General features: G+C 44.7%; 1 protein-coding gene across 8 annotated transcripts in view; it reads right to left on the bottom strand.

Annotated features, from left to right (window-relative positions):
- The window catches only part of Atxn2 (ataxin 2), a 103,374-nt gene that overhangs the window by 66,921 nt on the left and 17,593 nt on the right, over positions 1-18,860 (bottom strand). For all 8 annotated transcript variants that reach the window (XM_052755270.1, XM_052755278.1, XM_052755273.1 and 5 more), the window contains exon 2: positions 1,911-1,947. In XM_052755270.1, coding sequence (XP_052611230.1) covers positions 1,911-1,947 — 37 coding nt within the window. The remainder of the gene's footprint in view (positions 1-1,910; positions 1,948-18,860) is intronic.

Raw genomic sequence — 18,860 nt, 5'->3', positions numbered from 1 at the left:
TTAATCCATTTCTATAAATCTATACCTTGCCACATGGCTCTTGGCTTACCGGCATCTTCACATGCTGTTTGTCATCGTGGCAGCTGGCAGTGTCTCTCTGACTCAGCCTTCCACTTCCCAGCTTTATTCTCCTCCTTGTCCCGCCTATACTTCCTGCCTGGCCACTGGCCAATCAGTGATTTATTTACTGACCAATCAGCAACACACTTGACATACAGACCATCCCACAGCAAGGCATAGCCAGGCATGCTTGCACACACTTTTCATCTCAGCACTCTGGAGGCAGAGACAGGTGGATCTTTGTGAATTCCAGGCCACTGGTCTACACAGTGAGTTTCCAGGCCAGCCAGGTTACATATTGAGACCTTGTCTCAAAACACACACAAATAAAATACCTCAGACAGGGACTGGTGAGAAGGCTCAGTGGGTAAAGACACAATGAGCCCCAAGTCCTGAGTTCCATCCTCACAAAGTGGCCCTCCACCAAGGCACACTCACTATCCCCACACTAAAAAAAAAAACCACACCACAACAGAGTTAACCGTCAGCTACACTAGAAAATAGCTGGATGGAAGAGTGCTTGCCCAGCACATTAAAGAGCCTGCACCCTAATTCCAGCACCAAGGGCAGCTGGGTAGTGAGGAAAGATGCTGTGGGGTGGTCCTTCTGTACTCTGTGAATGTGCATTGCTCTCATTGGTTGATAACAAAGCTGTTTTGGTCTAGGGCAAGGCAAGATAAGGTTAGGGGGTACAATCAAACTGTGAGGACTGGGATGAAGGCGGAGTCGGACAGAGGCAAGCGAGCTGCCCAAGGAACAAGATGCCAGAGGACCGGTAAGCTATGGACCACGTGGCAATAAATAGATTAATAGGAATGGGTTATTTTATACATAAGAGCTACTTAATAATAATAAGCCTATGCTATCGGTCAAGCATTTATAGTTAATATAAGTCTTTGTGTGGTAATTTGGGAAGCACCTGGTGGGTATTTGGGACCTCATAATCTATGTCCTAAAAGGGGTATAGTACATCTTAATAAATTAGGAGTGGTGAGCAGGGCACACCTTGCACCACCAGCTTCTCTCAGCATGTTAGAATCAAAGCAACAGAACTATTCTAGCCAGGCCAGACTACACAAGGGTGTGTTCTCCTGACTCTCAGGAAGATAACATGACCAATAAAGACTCAGTGGTGCTGGGTATGGCGGCATACATCTTTAATCCCAACACTTGGGAGGCAGAGGCAGTAGGATCTCCATGAGTTCGAGGCCAGCCTCCTCTACAGAATTAGTCCAGGACAGGCAGTGCTACACAGAGAAACCCTGTCTCAAAACAAGCAAGCAAACAACAAAAGGAGCAAAAGGAAACAAACAAACAAAAGCCCTCAGAGGCAGCCAGATCTCTATGAGTTTGAGGCTAGCCTGGTCTACATAAGTTCCAGACCAGTCAAGGCTACACAGCAGATCCTGTCTCAAATAATCTCCAATTAGTGGCAGCTTCGCATATGGGACTTTATGCTTTTGGTGTTCATTTTAACTTCACTGATAAAAGTTGGAAAATGTCAGACTAGAAGGTGTTTCCAAGCGAGAAAATTGAAAGGAGTTTAAACAGACAGCACATTAATTCAAACAAAAAGCCCAAAGGACTTTACAAACTCTGGTCTTAGAACATCGAAACACTTGAGCTGGTATCAGTATTACACACGACACAAATACTATTAACAGAAAATTGTACATTTCATAGAGTCCTTACTGAAAAGCAATATAGAATCAGTAACTTTGTATTACAGTGACTCATCTATATGTTATCTGTAGCACAATTCAAGAGATTTTATTCCTAGCTTTATTATTGAGTCTATGGTTAGAAATCACACTTTACATATTTTTACAAATAACATGAAAGGTACTCACCGTAGGCTGAGGCAGCCCTTTGCTACTGTTCCGACCTCTGTAAAGATTAAATATTGTTTTTATTAAATTCAAAAGACTACATACACTTAAAAACATTGTTTAAATTTAAAATATAATCTTATAATTCTACTCAAATACGGGTCAGACTGTCTGTGGAAGGGGCCATCTAACCCTGAGTGACAGGAAATCTAAGTGGCCGTGTGCTGTGCTACCAGGCCAGGGAGAGATCACCACAGACAGGGAAGAAGACAAGACTAGTGTTTTATCAGAACCAAACAGGTAAGTCAGGTGTAGTAGCGCTCGACTCTAATACCAGAAATAAGGAGGCAGAGGCAGGCAGATTCAAAGACAGCCTGGTCTACACAGTGAGTTCCAGGACAGCCAGGGCTAAAATGGACAAAAGAAAAGTAAAGACAACCTTGCTGGGTGGGGTGGTACATGCCTGTACCCCACACTTCAGAGACTGAGGCAGTGAGATGTTGTGGGTTTGAGGTCAGCCAGGGCTACAAAACAAGACCTTGTCTCTCCACCCCAAACAAGTACACTGAAAGAAAGAAATGACATTAAACACAAAGCAATAGCATCAAGGTATGGTGGCACACACTTGTATCACATACTTGACGGAGACCCCAATCATCTCTCATTGTTCCCCCGTCTCTAAAAAGTAGGTAATATATCTATAATTGTAGAAAAACTATTAAAAAATAGTTAAAACAGGGTTTTTTCAGAAGGCTCAGTAAGTAAAGGCACTAGCTACCAAGCCTAATGATCCAAGTTCAATCCCCAGGACCCACACCTGAAAGGAGAGAACCAACTCCTGTAAACTGTCCTCTGACCACTCCTTGTGTGCTATGACAAACATACACACACCAAGTAAATAAATATCTAAACATTAAATAAACAATTCTAGACACGGTAAGTTCGAAATACATGTCTCTGACAGAATTGGTATTGTGAGATAGCAGACCTGGTGGTCCACAGCTCTAATTAAGAGCTCTTGCAGAGGACCTGGGTTTGTTTCCCAGCACCCACATGACTGCTTATGTGAGTCATGCTGAGGCAGCTGCATCCTGATTTTGAGGCTAGCCTGGGCTACACAGTCAAAATCAGGAATTCTCCAACAAATGCTTTTCTTCGCCAACTCTCTTCCTTGGAAAGATATGGTACACAAAACTCAGGCACCAGGTTGGGAATACAGCTCAGTGGTAGAGAATGCTTGTTTAATGTGTTTGAGCCCTAAACTCAGTTTCCAGCACTGTAGAAACAAACAAAACTCACATCAAACAACACAAGACCTGGCTATCAAATGGCCCCTTGTATGTGGACTATTTGCAAGTGAACTGAATCATAATAAATACCATTGTTCCTTTGTACTCTAGGGGACTGATCCAAGACCCCACCAGAACCAAAATTCAAGACTGTTCAAATCCCTTATATATAGTACTTGCATGACTCATACCGTTTTATTATTTAAAACATTCAGTGAAATGTAAATGTCATATATACATGACTGTATTATTTAGAGAATGACGAGAAAAAACAAACAACAACAACAAAAACAGGCCATACACTTAGTGCTAGTACAGTCCACCAACCATCCTCGGTCAGTTCAACCTGCAAGTCTGGAACAGAACCCATGCAGAGGCTGCCTGTACAGCATACAGACTGGATCCTCACAGTAACAAGAAATACTGTATTTCTGCTCCACACTTTGTGGAACAACACAACTGGAATCCTATTTTAAAGTTGTTGGTGGGTGAATGCCTGCCTGTATGTCTGTACACCATGCACATGCCTGGGGCCCATGGGGGCTGGAGGAGGGCATTGGATCCCCCAGGCCAGAGTTACAAAAAATTATAAGCAGTCATGTGGGTGCTGGGAAACAAACTCAGGTCCTCTGCAAGAGCTCTTAACCACTGGGCCTTTTGTCCAGCCCCTGCTATCCCATTTTAATACAGTAACCAAAAACTCCAATTAAGTCAAAATTTAAAATATTCAATAGCAAAATTTAGGCACTGAAAGCCTAGAGCAGTATTGCCAATTCCTCAACAGCCACACTAGCAGGAACTCTGCAGCAGTCCTAATCTATCTACTCTCCAAATGTTGTCTTCCTCACCTTCACTTAGTTACAAGAGCATGGCTTAGGCCAGATGACCTCTCATTTCTTTCAGGGATTCTGTAACCCTCTGCTTCACACATTAGGAAATGCTCTTGACACTTGGCAGGATGGCTCTGTGGGTAAAGGCACTGCCACCAAGCCTGACAACCCAAGTTCCATCCCCTGGACTCACACAGTGGAAGGAGAGAACTCCTACAGGCTGTCCTCTGACCTGCACATTCCAGTCAGGAGCCATTTGAAAAGAAAAGACATTCTGAAAACCTAAGAATCTGATTAGTAACTTGTCACAGATCTTACTAGGAACCAAGTTCAATGTTAAGCACTAGATTCTAATTAACCACCTGTTTTATAGTTGATGGAACTGAACCTTGACCCAAACCACCCAACCCAGTTCATGTGCAGTAAAGTCTTGCTGAAACCAAGTGCACCTGATCTACACCCAGGCTTTTGTTTCTGGGCTAAGCTTTCTCTCCGAAGTCACATCCCAAGAAGAACTTCCTGGCACCCTTCTAACTTTACAATTAAGGCTTACGGCAGGCTCAGTTAGAGGAGTGTCTCCAATCCTGAGCTCCATTCTCAGTACCACACAAAAGTCAGGTACAGCGAGACACACATGTAAGCTTAGCACTCAGAGGTAGAAGCAGGATCAGGAGTTCAAGGTCTAGACCACAAAGATGGCTCAGTTTTTAGGGTGTACTTACTACTCTTCCAGAGGACCAGTTAGGTTTCCAGCATCTATGTGGTGTGGCTCGCAACTGCCTGTAACTCTAGTATCAGAGGATCTAACTCCTTCTTCTGGCCTTTAAAAGCACTGCACTGTACACACATATACACATAGATACAAAGACGCACACATAAACAGAAATCTTTTTTTTTTTTTCTCAAGACTGGGTTTCTCTGTGTAGCTTTGGAGCCTGTCCTGGAACTCACTCTGTAGCCCAGGCTGGCCTCGAACTCACAGAGATCCGCCTGCCTCTGCCTCCCGAGTGCTGGGATTAAAGGCGTGCACAACCACCGCCCAGCTTAAACATAAATCTTAAAGCAGAAGCAGGTTAAGACCAGCCTCAGCTACACAAGAGCTTGAGCCCAGCCTAGACTATATGAGAACCTGTCTTTAAAAGAGCCACCTCTTCCTCAAGGGTCTAGCCTGGTTAATGGATGAAACCAGAAAAGATCTTATTAAGTAAGGAAACCCAGACCCATAAAGACAAATGGCACATGTCTTCTCTTATCTGAGGTGCCTGTTTCCAGATCTTCAGATGTTAAGTGTCCTGGAGTAACTGCAAAAACCAGCAGAGTAAAAAGGGACCATTGGGGCTACGTGTGGTTGTGCATACCTTCACTCCCCGCACCTAGAAGGCAGAGGCAGGAGGATCTCTGAGTTCAATCAAGGCCAGCCTGGTCTGCATAGTGAGTTTGATGACAGCCAGGACTACACAGAGACCCTGTCTCAAAAACAAAACAAAACAAAAAGTAAAGGACCACTGATGGGGTAGAGGTTGGGGAGCAAGAAGGGGCACAGAAGGATACAAGTGATCTGATCAGGGAAACACAAAAGGGGGAGGATGCCTCTTTAGGGAGGTAAATACAGAAGAAGGAAAGAGGGTAAAATAACAGTAAGGATGTTGAAAAAGTCTTAAGGAATCATACTACTGACCAAAAAACAAACAAACAAACAAAAAACCCACAAACATGTTACATGTAATTCTGTGTATAAACATACATACATAGTTTAAATGAACTTCTCTCCTCTGGGCTGACAATGCTTTCTCCAAGAGCCAAAGGCAACCTAACAAAAAACCCAACACCAGACATGAGAGGCCTTCTGAACTGTTGGTCAGGGCTGGCCAAGACTCCTAAAACATACAGCCTACTGCTACTGCCCTTGGGTGACCCCAGCGGTGCAAGGTAAGTGAGTCTCTATTGCTAAGACACCATGCACTTCAAAAGCAGGACCCAGAGGCCTCCGAGCTCCAACTGACCTGAATGCCTGCTCCCTGAGGACTAACCTTCGTGGTACCAGAAGGCACCAGGCAAGCTTACAAGGAGGCAAACAACCAACAGTCATGCCCAGCTATGATGCCTAAGAACCACACAGACACTCCAAGGGTGTCACAATGGCAGGCATACCTTGGCAGTAACCAAAAACTCTAATTGGACTTAAGACCCACTCAGTAAGGGGAAAAAAAAAACAAAACACGGTACTGAAAACCTAGCCAACTGCTCAATGGTAGTGAGGTCGTGGCTCTTAAAGAACCTACAGCTCTTTACTAAAACAGGGGAAACCTAACAACTCTATGTTATGTGCTTACAGTCACAGATAAGTGTAATCCTCACCTCTCATCTACAACACTTCTCTCTGCAACAGACAGAGACCATTACAGAAACACACAACCAATCAAAATGCAGCATTACAGAGCCCAGTCCCAATGGATACATCTATAAAACATTCCTGCACCTAAGGCTCAGGGAACACTGTGGTAGAGAAGGTAGAAACATTCTAAGAGCCAGAGGATCAGGGAGTTTGCTGTGAGATTGTGTTTCCTAGGAATGTTACAAGCTACACCCCAAGTTTCACCAACTCGACTGCCTAACCCTGAGCTGAACAAAGACAACACTACAGACAGCCCAAGTGGACGGGAGAGCGCCCACAATGGGGCCTCCACTCACACCACCAGCTACAGGTGACCTGGAGTGCTGCGAGTGGGGGAAAAGTTTCCCGGAGAGTGCACACTAACTGGTTACCAACACCAAATGGTCGGCCCTAATAACATACACAGGGGAAACAAAGACTGGTCGGGTGATATTTAAGACTATACGCCGGGCGGTGGTGGCGCACGCCTTTAATCCCAGCACTCGGGAGGCTGAGCCAGGCGGATCTCTGTGAGTTCGAGGCCAGCCTGGTCTACAGAGCGAGATCCAGGACAGGCACCAAAACTACACAGAAAAACCCGGTCTCAGAGGAAAAAAAAAAAAAGAAGAATATATTTATAAGCAAATATGCACTCAATAAGTTAATGAAAAAAAGAAGCCATGGATTTGTTTCAGTTTTTGTTTTGTTTTGTTGTTTGAGACAGCCTCCCGAGTGCTGGGATTAAAGGCATGTGCCACCACCGTCCAGTCCATGGATTTGAAAAGAGCAAGGAGGGGAACATGGGAGGGTTCAGAGGGAGGAAAGGCAAATTATTTAATTATTATAATATCAAAAACAAAAGAAATAAAAATATATTCACTGCCTTTAATCCCTGAAAGCAGAAGCAGGAGGATCTTTGTGAGTTCAAGGTAAGGATGGCCCTCATAAGAGATTTCCCAGCCAGCCAAGGCTAGTGAGACCTTGTCTCAAAAACAAAAACACAAGGAGAGTGGGGTGGGTGGGGGTGGGTGGGTGGGGGTGGGTGGAGAGAAGTCTCAGTGGTTGGGAAGTTCCAGGATAGCGAAGGATCCACAAAGAAGCCCTGTCTTGAAAAACTAAAAAAGAAAATCCCATTTGACAACCATGTCTCACTGATTTCCTCCATCTTTTCAATCATTAACTCAGCTCTAATTTCCATTCACTCATAAAATGTTTCTAAAAATCAAAATGGAAGTGAAGCACAGTGACACATGCCTTTAATCCTAGCACTCTAACAGAGGCCAGCCTGGTCTACATGGTGAGTTCCAACTTGAACAACTTGAGTTACTACACAGTGAGACCTTGTCTTGAAAAAAAACAGAATAAAAAATGTCAAAACAGCTGTATCTTACTATGAGTTATCTTTTCCTGGTTGCTGAGATACCACTAAGTGTCCCTGAACACGTGTGGCTTCTCCACAAAGCCACATGAAAAACTAAAGCAAACTAGTCCCTGACAGAAGGCACACTATCTTCTCCTTGCTGGGAATATAGTTACATCTTTGAGTATTATGTAGCAATTGTTGGCAACCCAATTTACTCAGAACAAATCAAACAGTTCAAAAGGAAAACACACCCTCCCCTCCATGAGGCCGAAGCACTGACACCCACTAATCATCACTGACCCACAGTGGCCAGGAAGCTGGGGGAATCCACTGCAGCGCAGTAAAGAAACTGAAAACCGAAGTTCCTATTTTTTGTCACATACACCTTCCTTCCATTCACCTAGAGCATGGTTCTCAACCTTCCTAATGTGCTGACCCCCAACCATGAAATTATTTTCCTTGCTACTTCATAGCTGTAATTTTGCTACTGTTAGGAATTATAATGTAAAATCTGTGTTTTCCAATGGTCTTAGGCAACGCCTATGAAAGGTTCATTCAAAACACACCCTGACCAAAGGAGTTTCGACCCACAGGTTGAGAACCATTAACCTAGACTATGGTTTACTTTCAGGTTCTTTGGAGACATGAATCTCAGGTATCTCAGGCTGGCCCCGAACTCGATATGTAGCAGAGGACACTGCTGGACTCCAGATCCTCCTGTTTCTATCACCCAAGTGCTGGGATTACAGGAGGTGTGCACCACCACACCAGCCTAGGCAGATCTGGGAATCCACCGCAGTCTGTCTTTATACATCTAGGCAAGCATTACCCACTGAGTTACATCCCCAGCTCTCAATTTCTTCTCTAGCACTTTAGATCAACGGTTTTGGATTTTGGATCCCAATTTCTTTGGGCTTTAGACTCAGAAGGTGTCTTGGGATGGAACCCAAGTTTATTGTTTCATATGTGTCTTGTGCACATAGGCTGAAGGTATCTGTATGCAGAACCTTAAGTGGCCATACATTCTGATCACACTACTGTTGGCTGAGTGCAGAACTTCCCAACTGTGGCATCATGCTGGGACTAAAGACATTCAGACTTTGGAACGTGTGGTATTTTCTCATTTCCGAACCAGGGAGGCTCAACTTGAAACAGATACTGACTGACTCTCCAACACAGTAAAGAAGGGGTAAAGGTACTTGTAGACCTCAGTTCAATCTCCAGAACCTACACGGTAGAAGGATAAAACCGACTCCCTCAAGTCATCCTCCGACCTCCATAAATGTATGTGCCCACCACCCCTCCCACACACACACACAGACACACACAGACACAGACACAAATACAAATAAATAAAAGTTCCAGGCCAGGCAGGGTAATTTTTGACCCTATCTCAAACAAGGGGCTGGAGAAACAGTTCAGCAGTTGAGAACATTTACAGCTCTTCCTGAGAGAAACAGAGTTCACTTTCTCACACTCAAGTCAAGTGACTCACAACCATCTGCAACTCCAGCTCCAGGCCATCCATACCTCTGGCCTCCTCAGGCACCTGGAATCATGTGCAGACTCATATGCAGACATACACACACCTACACACAAAAACAATACAAATAAATCTTACAAATAAAAATAATTTTAAATGCTAGCTGCATTTTCAAGAAGTCTGCACACAAAATGATACAGCTTCCATACTGCTTGAGAACAACAGGAAGGAGGAAGTAGATGGAGTATGGAGCAAGACCAGCATGACTTGCTAAGTGCTGAAGGTAAGTGACAATGTACAAGGGTCATCATACCAGTCTGCCTACTTTCCTGCACTGTTCCTTAAAGAAACCAAGTGCTACAGCAGAGGATCAGCCCAAGCACCCACCTCTCTTCCAGGATAGGGAAAAGAAGCACATGAGTGTAAGCACCACTGGAGGTGGTTACACGTATCAGTTAAATCCAGAGTGTGGTCAATTCAACAGGAGATCTCATTAAGAAACAACTGAAAGGGCGGGAGAGACTGCACAGCAATCAGGGCATCTGCTCTTGCAGAACTCAGGTTCAGCACCCAGCACCCACATGGCAGCTCACAAGCTTCTGAAACTCTGGTCCCAGGGGATCCAATACCTTCTTTACACACACACACACACACACACACACACACACACACACACACACACACACACACACAGAGAGAGAGAGAGAGAGAGAGAGAGAGAGAGAGAGAGAGAGAGGGGAGGGGAGGGGAGGGGAGGGGAGGGGAGGGGAGGGGAGGAGAGGAGAGGAGAGGAGAGGAGAGGAGAGGAAGAGAAGAGGAGAGGAGAGGAGAGGAGAGGAGAGGAGAGGAGAGGAGAGGAGAGGAGAGGAGAGGAGAGGAGAGGAGAGGAGAGGAGAGGAGAGGAGAGGAGAGGAGAGGAGAGGAGAGGAGAGGAGAGGCTGGATGGGTATACAATTTAAATCCTAGCACTTGGGAAGCAGAGGCAGGTAATATCTGAATTTAAGGACATGGTGAGTCCTGGGCCAGTCAGAGCTACATAGTGAGACCTCATCAAAAGAAAAAAAGGAAATCTAAAATCATGAAACTCCTAGGAAAAACATTACCATGACCTTGAATTCTTAAATGTGACCTCAAAAGCACCACAACTGGAAAGTTAGCCTTGGGACAGTTACATATGATGTGGTCTCAGCTGCTTGGGAGGCTGAGGGAGGAGGAGCTCTTGCACTCAGGAATTTAGCATAAGCTTCAACAACAGGACACTATGTCTCTTGAAGTCAACACTCAATAGAGGGTGAGTTGTGTGTGAACCCTGTAACTCACTAACAAGAATATAACCAATAACCTAGTGTAAAATTAGCAATACACATTTCTCCCAGGAAATTATACAGATAACCAATAATTAACAAAAAGATGTTCAAGGGTTAACTGAGAACACTTGATGTTCTTCCAAAGAGCCAAATATCAGATCCCAGCACCCACATCAGATGGCTTACAACTCCAGCTCCAGGGGATCCTTCTGGCCTCTGTCGACACCCATACACAGAACACATAAATAAATCCTGAAATTAATCTAAAAACAAAAAGACTTTCAAGGTGACATATACTCTAACTCCAGCATTCCGGAGGTAGAAGCAAGAGAATCAGGCATTGAGAGGCATCCCTGCAACACAGAGCTTAAGGACAGCCTGGGTTGCATGAAACCCGTCCTCAAACAAAAATAAACTACTCTCAGTATCACTAGGTTTTAGGAAATTACACTTCACATCCATTACTGCAGCTCAGGGATAGAGTGTTTACCATTCATGAGGTCGTGGATTATATTTTCAGCACCGTCTCCAACAAATCCCAGAAATTAACAGTGGAAAATTGGAGCCTTGTGCGGCACTGCTGGGGACAATGGGATGCCACTCTTGTTAACATGGTGACTCCTTAAACCACTGAGACAGCTCACTGAGTAAAGGATCCATGGAATCCATGAAAAAAAGTGAAAGGAGAGAACTGGCTCCACAGAAGTCCTCTGGCCTGCCTACACACACACACACACACACACACACACACACACACACACTAAACATAGAGACTTGTTGGTCTGGTTCTTGCCATTGCTCTTGGTCGTCACTAGAACTAGATAGTAAAACTTTTACTAATGAAGACACCACACACTCTGGATGCAGGACAAAGAAATCAGGCTCTAACAGGGCCAGGAGCTTCCCTGCTGGCTGCCTTTCACAGTGCCTGAAGGCGCTCACAAACTGCCCAGAAGAAAGTCATCAACCTGAACATGGAGTCTTCACCCTTCAGTGAACCCTACAGCCCAACACCAACCTATGAGTCAAGGTGTGTCCTCTGGTACAGTAATGGCATTGTTGAGGTGAGGGGGTAAGTAATCACTTTCTAATTGATCTAAGGCCTGTTCCACAAGAGAAAAGTCATGCCTATCTGATACCATAAAGCTGGTCAAAAGTCCAAGACTAGGAAAGCTGTAGGCCATAAGGGACCATCTATGTTGTTCTTCTAAGTGGACATGGTGTTAAATTACTTCCTAAACATTGTCTTTCATCCCTACAGATTAGAGCTGCTCACACTTGGTCAGAGAGTAATATCTAGTCAAAGTACAGAGGATGAGTGACTGTTGAGTGCTAGACCTATAACAAGAAATCCACATCCATCACCCCCTCCAGGGTTCAGAGAGTTTCAAACAAGGGGAGGGCACCAACAGTTTAAAGCCAGAGGATGGACATGACATGTGCCATGATATGGCTCAGGGAGGCCTTGACAGGTTGGGTGAGAGAGACACACCATGCAGACAACAGCAGCAGGCTGCGTGGTGCAGTGGAAAGCTACACCTTGCAGCTATGGCCTCCACGTGGAAAGTTTATTATTAAAGGGGAAGGGGAGGGGAGAGGAGAGGGAGAGAGAGGGAGAGAGAGAGAGCAAGCGAGCCTGGAGGTGCACATCTCATGGGAAGAGAGAAAAAGCGGGAGGTGGGTGGGTGGGGACTTTCTCTTAAAGTGGGCTTTACAAAAGATGACAGGACAATGGGCAGTCTGGGGTATTATTTGCTTATTGGCCAGACTTCCAAGAAGTGGGTCTGAATGCTAACAACACGCACTCATGAACTTACAGCAGTTGAGGTAACATGCACAAGACTGGGCCCACCTATAATCCAGCAGAGACAGGACATGTGATCCACTCTTCACTGGCAATTAACGGTTGTTGGAGGAGGGGATTTTTCCTTAGTGGTGTAGTGCCCTCACTACAGTGAATAACTCCCACCCCACACTCACGTAAGCAACTCTAATCAAAATGAGTGACCACCAAATAACCAAACAACAAGAAAAGGACACGAAAAGGGGAGGAGGGTTAGCAGGAGTGGAAACAGGTAAGAGGATTCTGAGAGTGTGGAACAACCAGAGGACAGTATGTACATCAATGAAATCATTAAGACACTAGAGTACCTGGGAGAAGTTTAAATAGAATGACCACAAGATCCAGCAGCTCAATTTCTGGGCATAACTCCAAAAGAAATGATTGCAGCAGTGAGTCAAAAGATAATCACACACCCATGTTTGTTCACAACAATGTCGCTCACCACAGCTATTCAAATGCACACTGATGGGTGAGTGAATGGGGTGATGAAATGTGGCCCAGCCTACAATGGAATGGTATTCAATCATAAATAAATACTTCTCCAGAGCTGGAGAGATGGCTCAGTAGTTAAGGGGAGGCTTGAACAGGATCTAAGTTCAGTCCCCGGCTCACAACTACCTGTAACTCCAGCTCCACGGAACACAATGCCCTCTTCTGGCCTCCATGGGTCCTGCACTCACATGCATATACCCCCACACAGATACACGTGTTTATACATAACTTTAAAACTAATAAAAATAGATTTTAAAACTATATATAAAGTCCTGGTATGTTACAACACAAATGAATCTTGAAGACATGCTAAACTAAATAAGCTAACAGGAAACACAAGTGTTACACATCTGCACTCAGACCTTATATTCAAAACCATGGAGACAAACTGGGATTCCCAGATAAAACAGAGGGAGAAAACAGGAATAGCTGCTTACTGGCTATACAAAATTTCCTTTGTGAACTTGGAAACTTTGTTTACAATTAATGCAGGGGGTAGTGATAGAATTCAAATGTCACATTTAACTTAAAAATAATTAAAAATTGAGGCTGGAGAGGCAGTTAAGTGGTTAAGAGCACTGGCTAACAGGAATGCACTGCACAGGGCGCACAAACATGCCAGCAAAATACCTGTAGACATAAAATTTTACAAATCTCTTTTCTAAAAGAGAGGACCAGCTGTTCTTCCAGGGAATCTGGGTTCATTCCCAGCACCCACATGGCAGCTCACAACTGTAACTCCAGTTCCACAGGATCCAATGCCTTCCTGTGACCTCAGAAAGCACCATGCATGCACTTTGTACACAGACATACATTCAGACAAAAACCCATACACATGAATTAAACTTTAAAAAATTTTAATGATTAAAATGATTACGTTGTTGGGCTGCAGTGGTAATCCCAGCACTGTGGAGGCAGAGGAAGGCAGATCTCTGAGTTTGAGGCCACTCTGATCTACAGATCGAGTTTCAGGACAGCTAGGACTATACAGAGAAACCATGTCTGGAAACCCCTCCCCAAAACAGGCAATGTGTTTTACTATAATTTGTTAGAGAGCTCACAGTTATCTTCCATCCCCCTGCCCCCCAAAAAAGAGTGCTGAGAACTTAATGACTGAGGATCTTTCAGAGGTAGGCATGGAGGCTCAAACCTGTAATCCTTCACCCTGAGGTAGAGGGGAAGAACAGAAGTTCAAGGTCATCCTCTGAAAGATGCTGCCTCAAAAACAAAATCTAAACTGCTTTAAAAGTATCCAGCCTGGGGCTGGAGAGATGGCTCAGAGGTTAAGAGCAGGGGCTGCTCTTTCAGAGGTCCTGAGTTCAATTCCCAGCAACCACATGGTGGCTCACGACCACTTGCAATTAGATCTGGTGCCCTCTTCTGGCCTGCAAGGACACATGCAAGCAGAACACTGTATACATAATAAATAAATAAAAATAAACCTTAAAAAAAAGATATTTAAAAAAATTTAAAAAATTAAAAAAAAAAATAAAAGTATCCAGCCTGAAAAAAAAAAAGTATCCAACCTGGCCTGGCAGTGGTGGTAGTGCACGCCTTTAATCTCAGTACTCGGGAAGAAGTGAGTTTGAGGCCAGCCTGGTCTACAGAGAGAGTTCCAGGACAGCCAGGGTCACACAGGGAAACCCTGTCTAGAGGGGGGAAAAAAAAAAAATCCAGCCTGTGGTTAAAGGCCCTGAGAGAAAACTGACGAGCTCAAATGAAATATAATTCTACTAGGTCTGGGGGACACATGTAGTAAGGAAGGAAACAGGTGAGAAGTTCAAAAACCAGTCTCTGACCCTGAATCCAAGAACTGTTCCTCAGTGGTAGAGATTTGGTCAAATCAGTGTGGAGAAGGTCAAGGCCCAGGATGATGTGACAAGCAAGCATCAAGACCTAAGTTCAGTTCCCAGAACCAAAATAAAAAGCTGGGTATAAGGCTGGGTGGTGGAGGCACACACTTTAATCCCAGCAGAGATAGGTGGATCTGAGTTCAAGGCTAGCCTAGTCTACATAGTGAGTTCCAGGATAGCCAGGGCTCTGAAGAGAGACCCTGTCTCAAAACAAAACAAACAAAAACATCACCACCACCACCACCAAGAGAAAAAGGTGGCTATGGTGGTGCACACTGGTAACCCCAACAATGTCGAGATGGAGACAAATGGATCCCTGGAGCTTTCTGGCCAGCCAGGCAGCCAGCCTAGCTCAACCAGCAGGCTCCAGGTTCACTGAGAGACATCTCAAAAAGTAGACGGTGGGGCGGTGGTGACGCACGCCTTTAATCCCAGCACTCGGAAGGCAGAGCCAGGTGGATCTCTGTGAGTTCAAGGCCAGCCTGGTCTATACACAGAGTTCTAGGATGGCCATGTCTGTTACACAGAGAAACCCTATCAAAGTAATAATGATGATAATAATAATAACAATAATACCATGCAATCAACAATGTGACTTCCTGCAAAATCCACTGTGGTTCAAACTGACTAAGGACCTAAAGGCTACCGGCAGGTATGAAGTAACTCTGACTTCACTAACGTCATTCAGCCATCAGTACACATTGAAGCCCCACACACAGGCCATGTACAGTGGTTTCCTAAGATTATACAGCCGAGAACTACAGGGGCACTGATATGTTATGTAACTACAAGACTGCCTAATAGCACAACTTCTTTATTGTATCCTCTTGTAAGACTGCCCAACTGTAACAGCCTTCCCCTAGCTCCAACCCAGAACCAGACTTGCTACAACATATTAACTATAATATCCACTTCTCAATAAAAAATTACGAAATCCAGGACATCATGGTCTCATCCACTAAGCAGAAAAACAGGAAATACAAACTGCTTCTGTGAACCACAGTCTAGTTTAAAAGATAAACTAAAAGCAGCAGGGCAGGGCAGCCCCCAGTCCAACGCCTGGGCTTGGGAGGCCGAGGCAGCAAGAGCCAGCAGACGTTTGTGAACTCACACCATGGGAGAGCTCCTGTCTCTACTATAAAGAACCATCCTGTGTAAAGCAACAGAGATAGCGTGATTACTATACTTCATCAGAAAACTACACCAAGGGCAATAAATCAGTGGAGACAGCAAGGATTTAACTCAGGGTTACATGCTCACCTGGGGAATGTATGGCCTTGACAATGAAAAGAAATGAAATCCCTCACCTGCCCCAGTGATGTTCAGTGTGTAAAATCAACTGTCATGTAACTTGACCTGAATTTGAACTCCAGTACTGCTGAAGAAAGAACCCAACCCCATATTCTCCTCTTACTCTCCACACATGCCTTCCTCTTCCCTGCCTTCACTCATAAACACACACACAATAATAATAAAGAAGTCGGCCAATGGGGGGGCGAACGTCTTTAATACCAGCACTCAGGAGGCAGAGCCAGGCAGATCTCTGTGTTTGAGGCCAGCCTGATCTACAGAGTGAGATCCAGGACAGGCTCCAAAGCTACACAGAGAAACCCTATCTCGAAAAACAAAACAACAACAACAATAATAAATAATAATAATGAAGTAGTATGGGGAACAGGTGCTCAAGCCTTTAATCTCAGCACTCAGGAGGCAAGGGCTAGGATCTTTGTGTGTTCTGGGTCAGCCCAGTGTACACAGGGAGTTCAAGTCAACTAAGGCTGTAAAATAAATAAATAATAAAGTAATTAGTTGATTGATTAATAAGTGGGTTGAAGAGATGGCTCAGCGGTTAAGAGCACTGGCTGTCCTTCCAGAGGACCTGGGTTCAGTTCACAGCACCCACATGGCAGCTTACAACTGTCTGTAACTCCAGTTCCAGAGATCTGATGGCCTCTTGTGGCCTCTATAGGTATTGCATGTACCTGGCGCATAGACCAACACACAGGCAAAATACCCATACACATAATAAACCAAATTTTTAAAAATTATATTTAAAGAATAAGTAAAGTAAGGGGCTGGAGAAACAATGCTCTCAAACCTAGGTTTGCTATTCAGCGCCTGCATTCGGCAATTCACAACAACCTGTAACTCCAGCTCCAGGGCATCCAACACTCTCTTCTGGCCTGAGGGCACCCACTCGTAACACATGAACAAGCCTACCTATACACACACACACACACACACACACACACACCCCTTTTAAAAAAGGAGAAAGAAATCTTCAAGATGGAAGTGTAACAACTGACAGAAATCCATCAGAGGAGCTCAACAAACAAGACATAAACGTGTGGTATGAGAAAGACTAGAAACCCTACTAGAAAAGGCCAGGCACCAGGTGCTTTAATCTCAGCACTCACAAGGCAGACACAGGCAGTTCTCCGAGTCTGAAGCCAACCTGTTCCACACAGCAAATTCCAGGATAGCCAGAGCTACAGACACCCTGTTGTTAAAAAAAAAAAAAAAAAAAAAAAAAAAAAAAAAAAGAGAGAGAGAAAGAAAAAGAGAGAGAGAGAGAGAGAGAGAGAGAGAGAGAGAGAGAGAGAGAGAGAGAGAGAGAGAGAGAGAGAAAGAGAAAGGGAGGGCAAGGGGAGAGGGGAGAAGGTGAGGCCATAAAAGGTATTCTCAGAAAATGTGGGTTCTGGGGAGACAACTTAGTGGGCAAAAGCACTTACTGTTCAATCTGCAACAATGATATTCTACAAGACTGGCCATGGCTACAGCCAACTCCAACCCCAGCACTAACGTAAACACAAGGTCACTGGGGCTTGTTCACTGGCAGCCTAGCTCCATGTTTCCTCAAAGGAATGAGTCAGAGTTACAGAGCTGGACACCAAATGTACCCTGTCAGCACACACATGTGCACAAACATCACCCACATATACTACACACTAAAGTTGTTTTTAAGAAAATCTACTGCTAACAAAGCAGTACCAAAAGATACCCTTTACAGCTGAAACACTAAATGCTAATTCATTCTCCTTCCCTGACCCCAACACAAACCAAATAGGAGCCAGAGGTGAGGTTTGTGAAGTACTTGCCACAAAAGTATATGGACCAGCCGGGCGGCGGTGGCACACGCCTTTAATCCCAGCACTCGGGAAGCAGAGGCAGGCGGATCTCTATGAGTTCTAGGCCAGCCTGGGCTACAGAGTGAGTTCCAGGAAAGGCGCAAAGCTACACAGAGAAACCCTGTCTCGAAAAACAAAAAAAAAAAAAACAAAAAAAAAAACAAAAAAAAAAGCATATGGACCTGACGTCTGATACCCAGTACCCACATAAAAGCATATGGACCTGACATCTGATGCCCAGCACCCACATAAAAGCATATGGACCTGACGTCTGATACCCAGTACCCACATAAAAGCCATGCCTGGTGTCACAAATCTGTAAGCAGGGTTCTAAGGAAGCAGCAGTTAGATCCCAGAGCTCACTGGCCAGTCAGGCCAGTCAACTGGTTAGATCTGCGCTCAGTGAGAGACAATGCCACCCAACTTCAGCCTCTGGCCTACAAATACCCAGCGACCCCCAAAACACACACACACACACACACACACACACACACACACACACACACACACACACACACACACTGTAGAGACCCACAAAGGTTTCCTAGTGAGAACTTACTCAGGGTCCAAGAATCTGGGCTTGCTTTACCCAGCAGGGCTGCATAAGGGGATGAGTTGGCCACGGGCTGTGGTTACCAGGTGTTTGGAAGGGGCTACACTTGGCTGTGCGGTGTGCTTTGATCTAGCAAGAGGGAGGTCTTTTGCCCCGCCCCTTGGCATTGTTTAAAAAAAAAAAAAAAGCCCTTTTGAAGAGACAGAAGGGACCGTTGGGTTTTGACCCAGGTCCTCCCAAAGCTATCCTGTGTTTCTGTCTGTCTCCTCTTTGCTATCTTTCTATCTAATATTTTTCTTATCCCTCTCTTTAAAAGGTGGGAGCTGGTTTCCCACAACACATACACACACACACCCCTCATAGAGTTAATTGCACAATTAAAGCTAGTGTAAACATCTTTTTAAATCTGTTTTTCTACTAACTGACTGACTTACATTCTGTTGTGTAAAACCACAC

Source organism: Peromyscus californicus, unplaced genomic scaffold, assembly GCF_007827085.1.
Source record: "Peromyscus californicus insignis strain IS unplaced genomic scaffold, ASM782708v3 Scaffold_2__1_contigs__length_46816999, whole genome shotgun sequence".
NCBI classification, from domain to species: Eukaryota; Metazoa; Chordata; class Mammalia; order Rodentia; family Cricetidae; genus Peromyscus; species Peromyscus californicus.
This window is presented reverse-complemented; position numbering and strand designations above follow the sequence as displayed.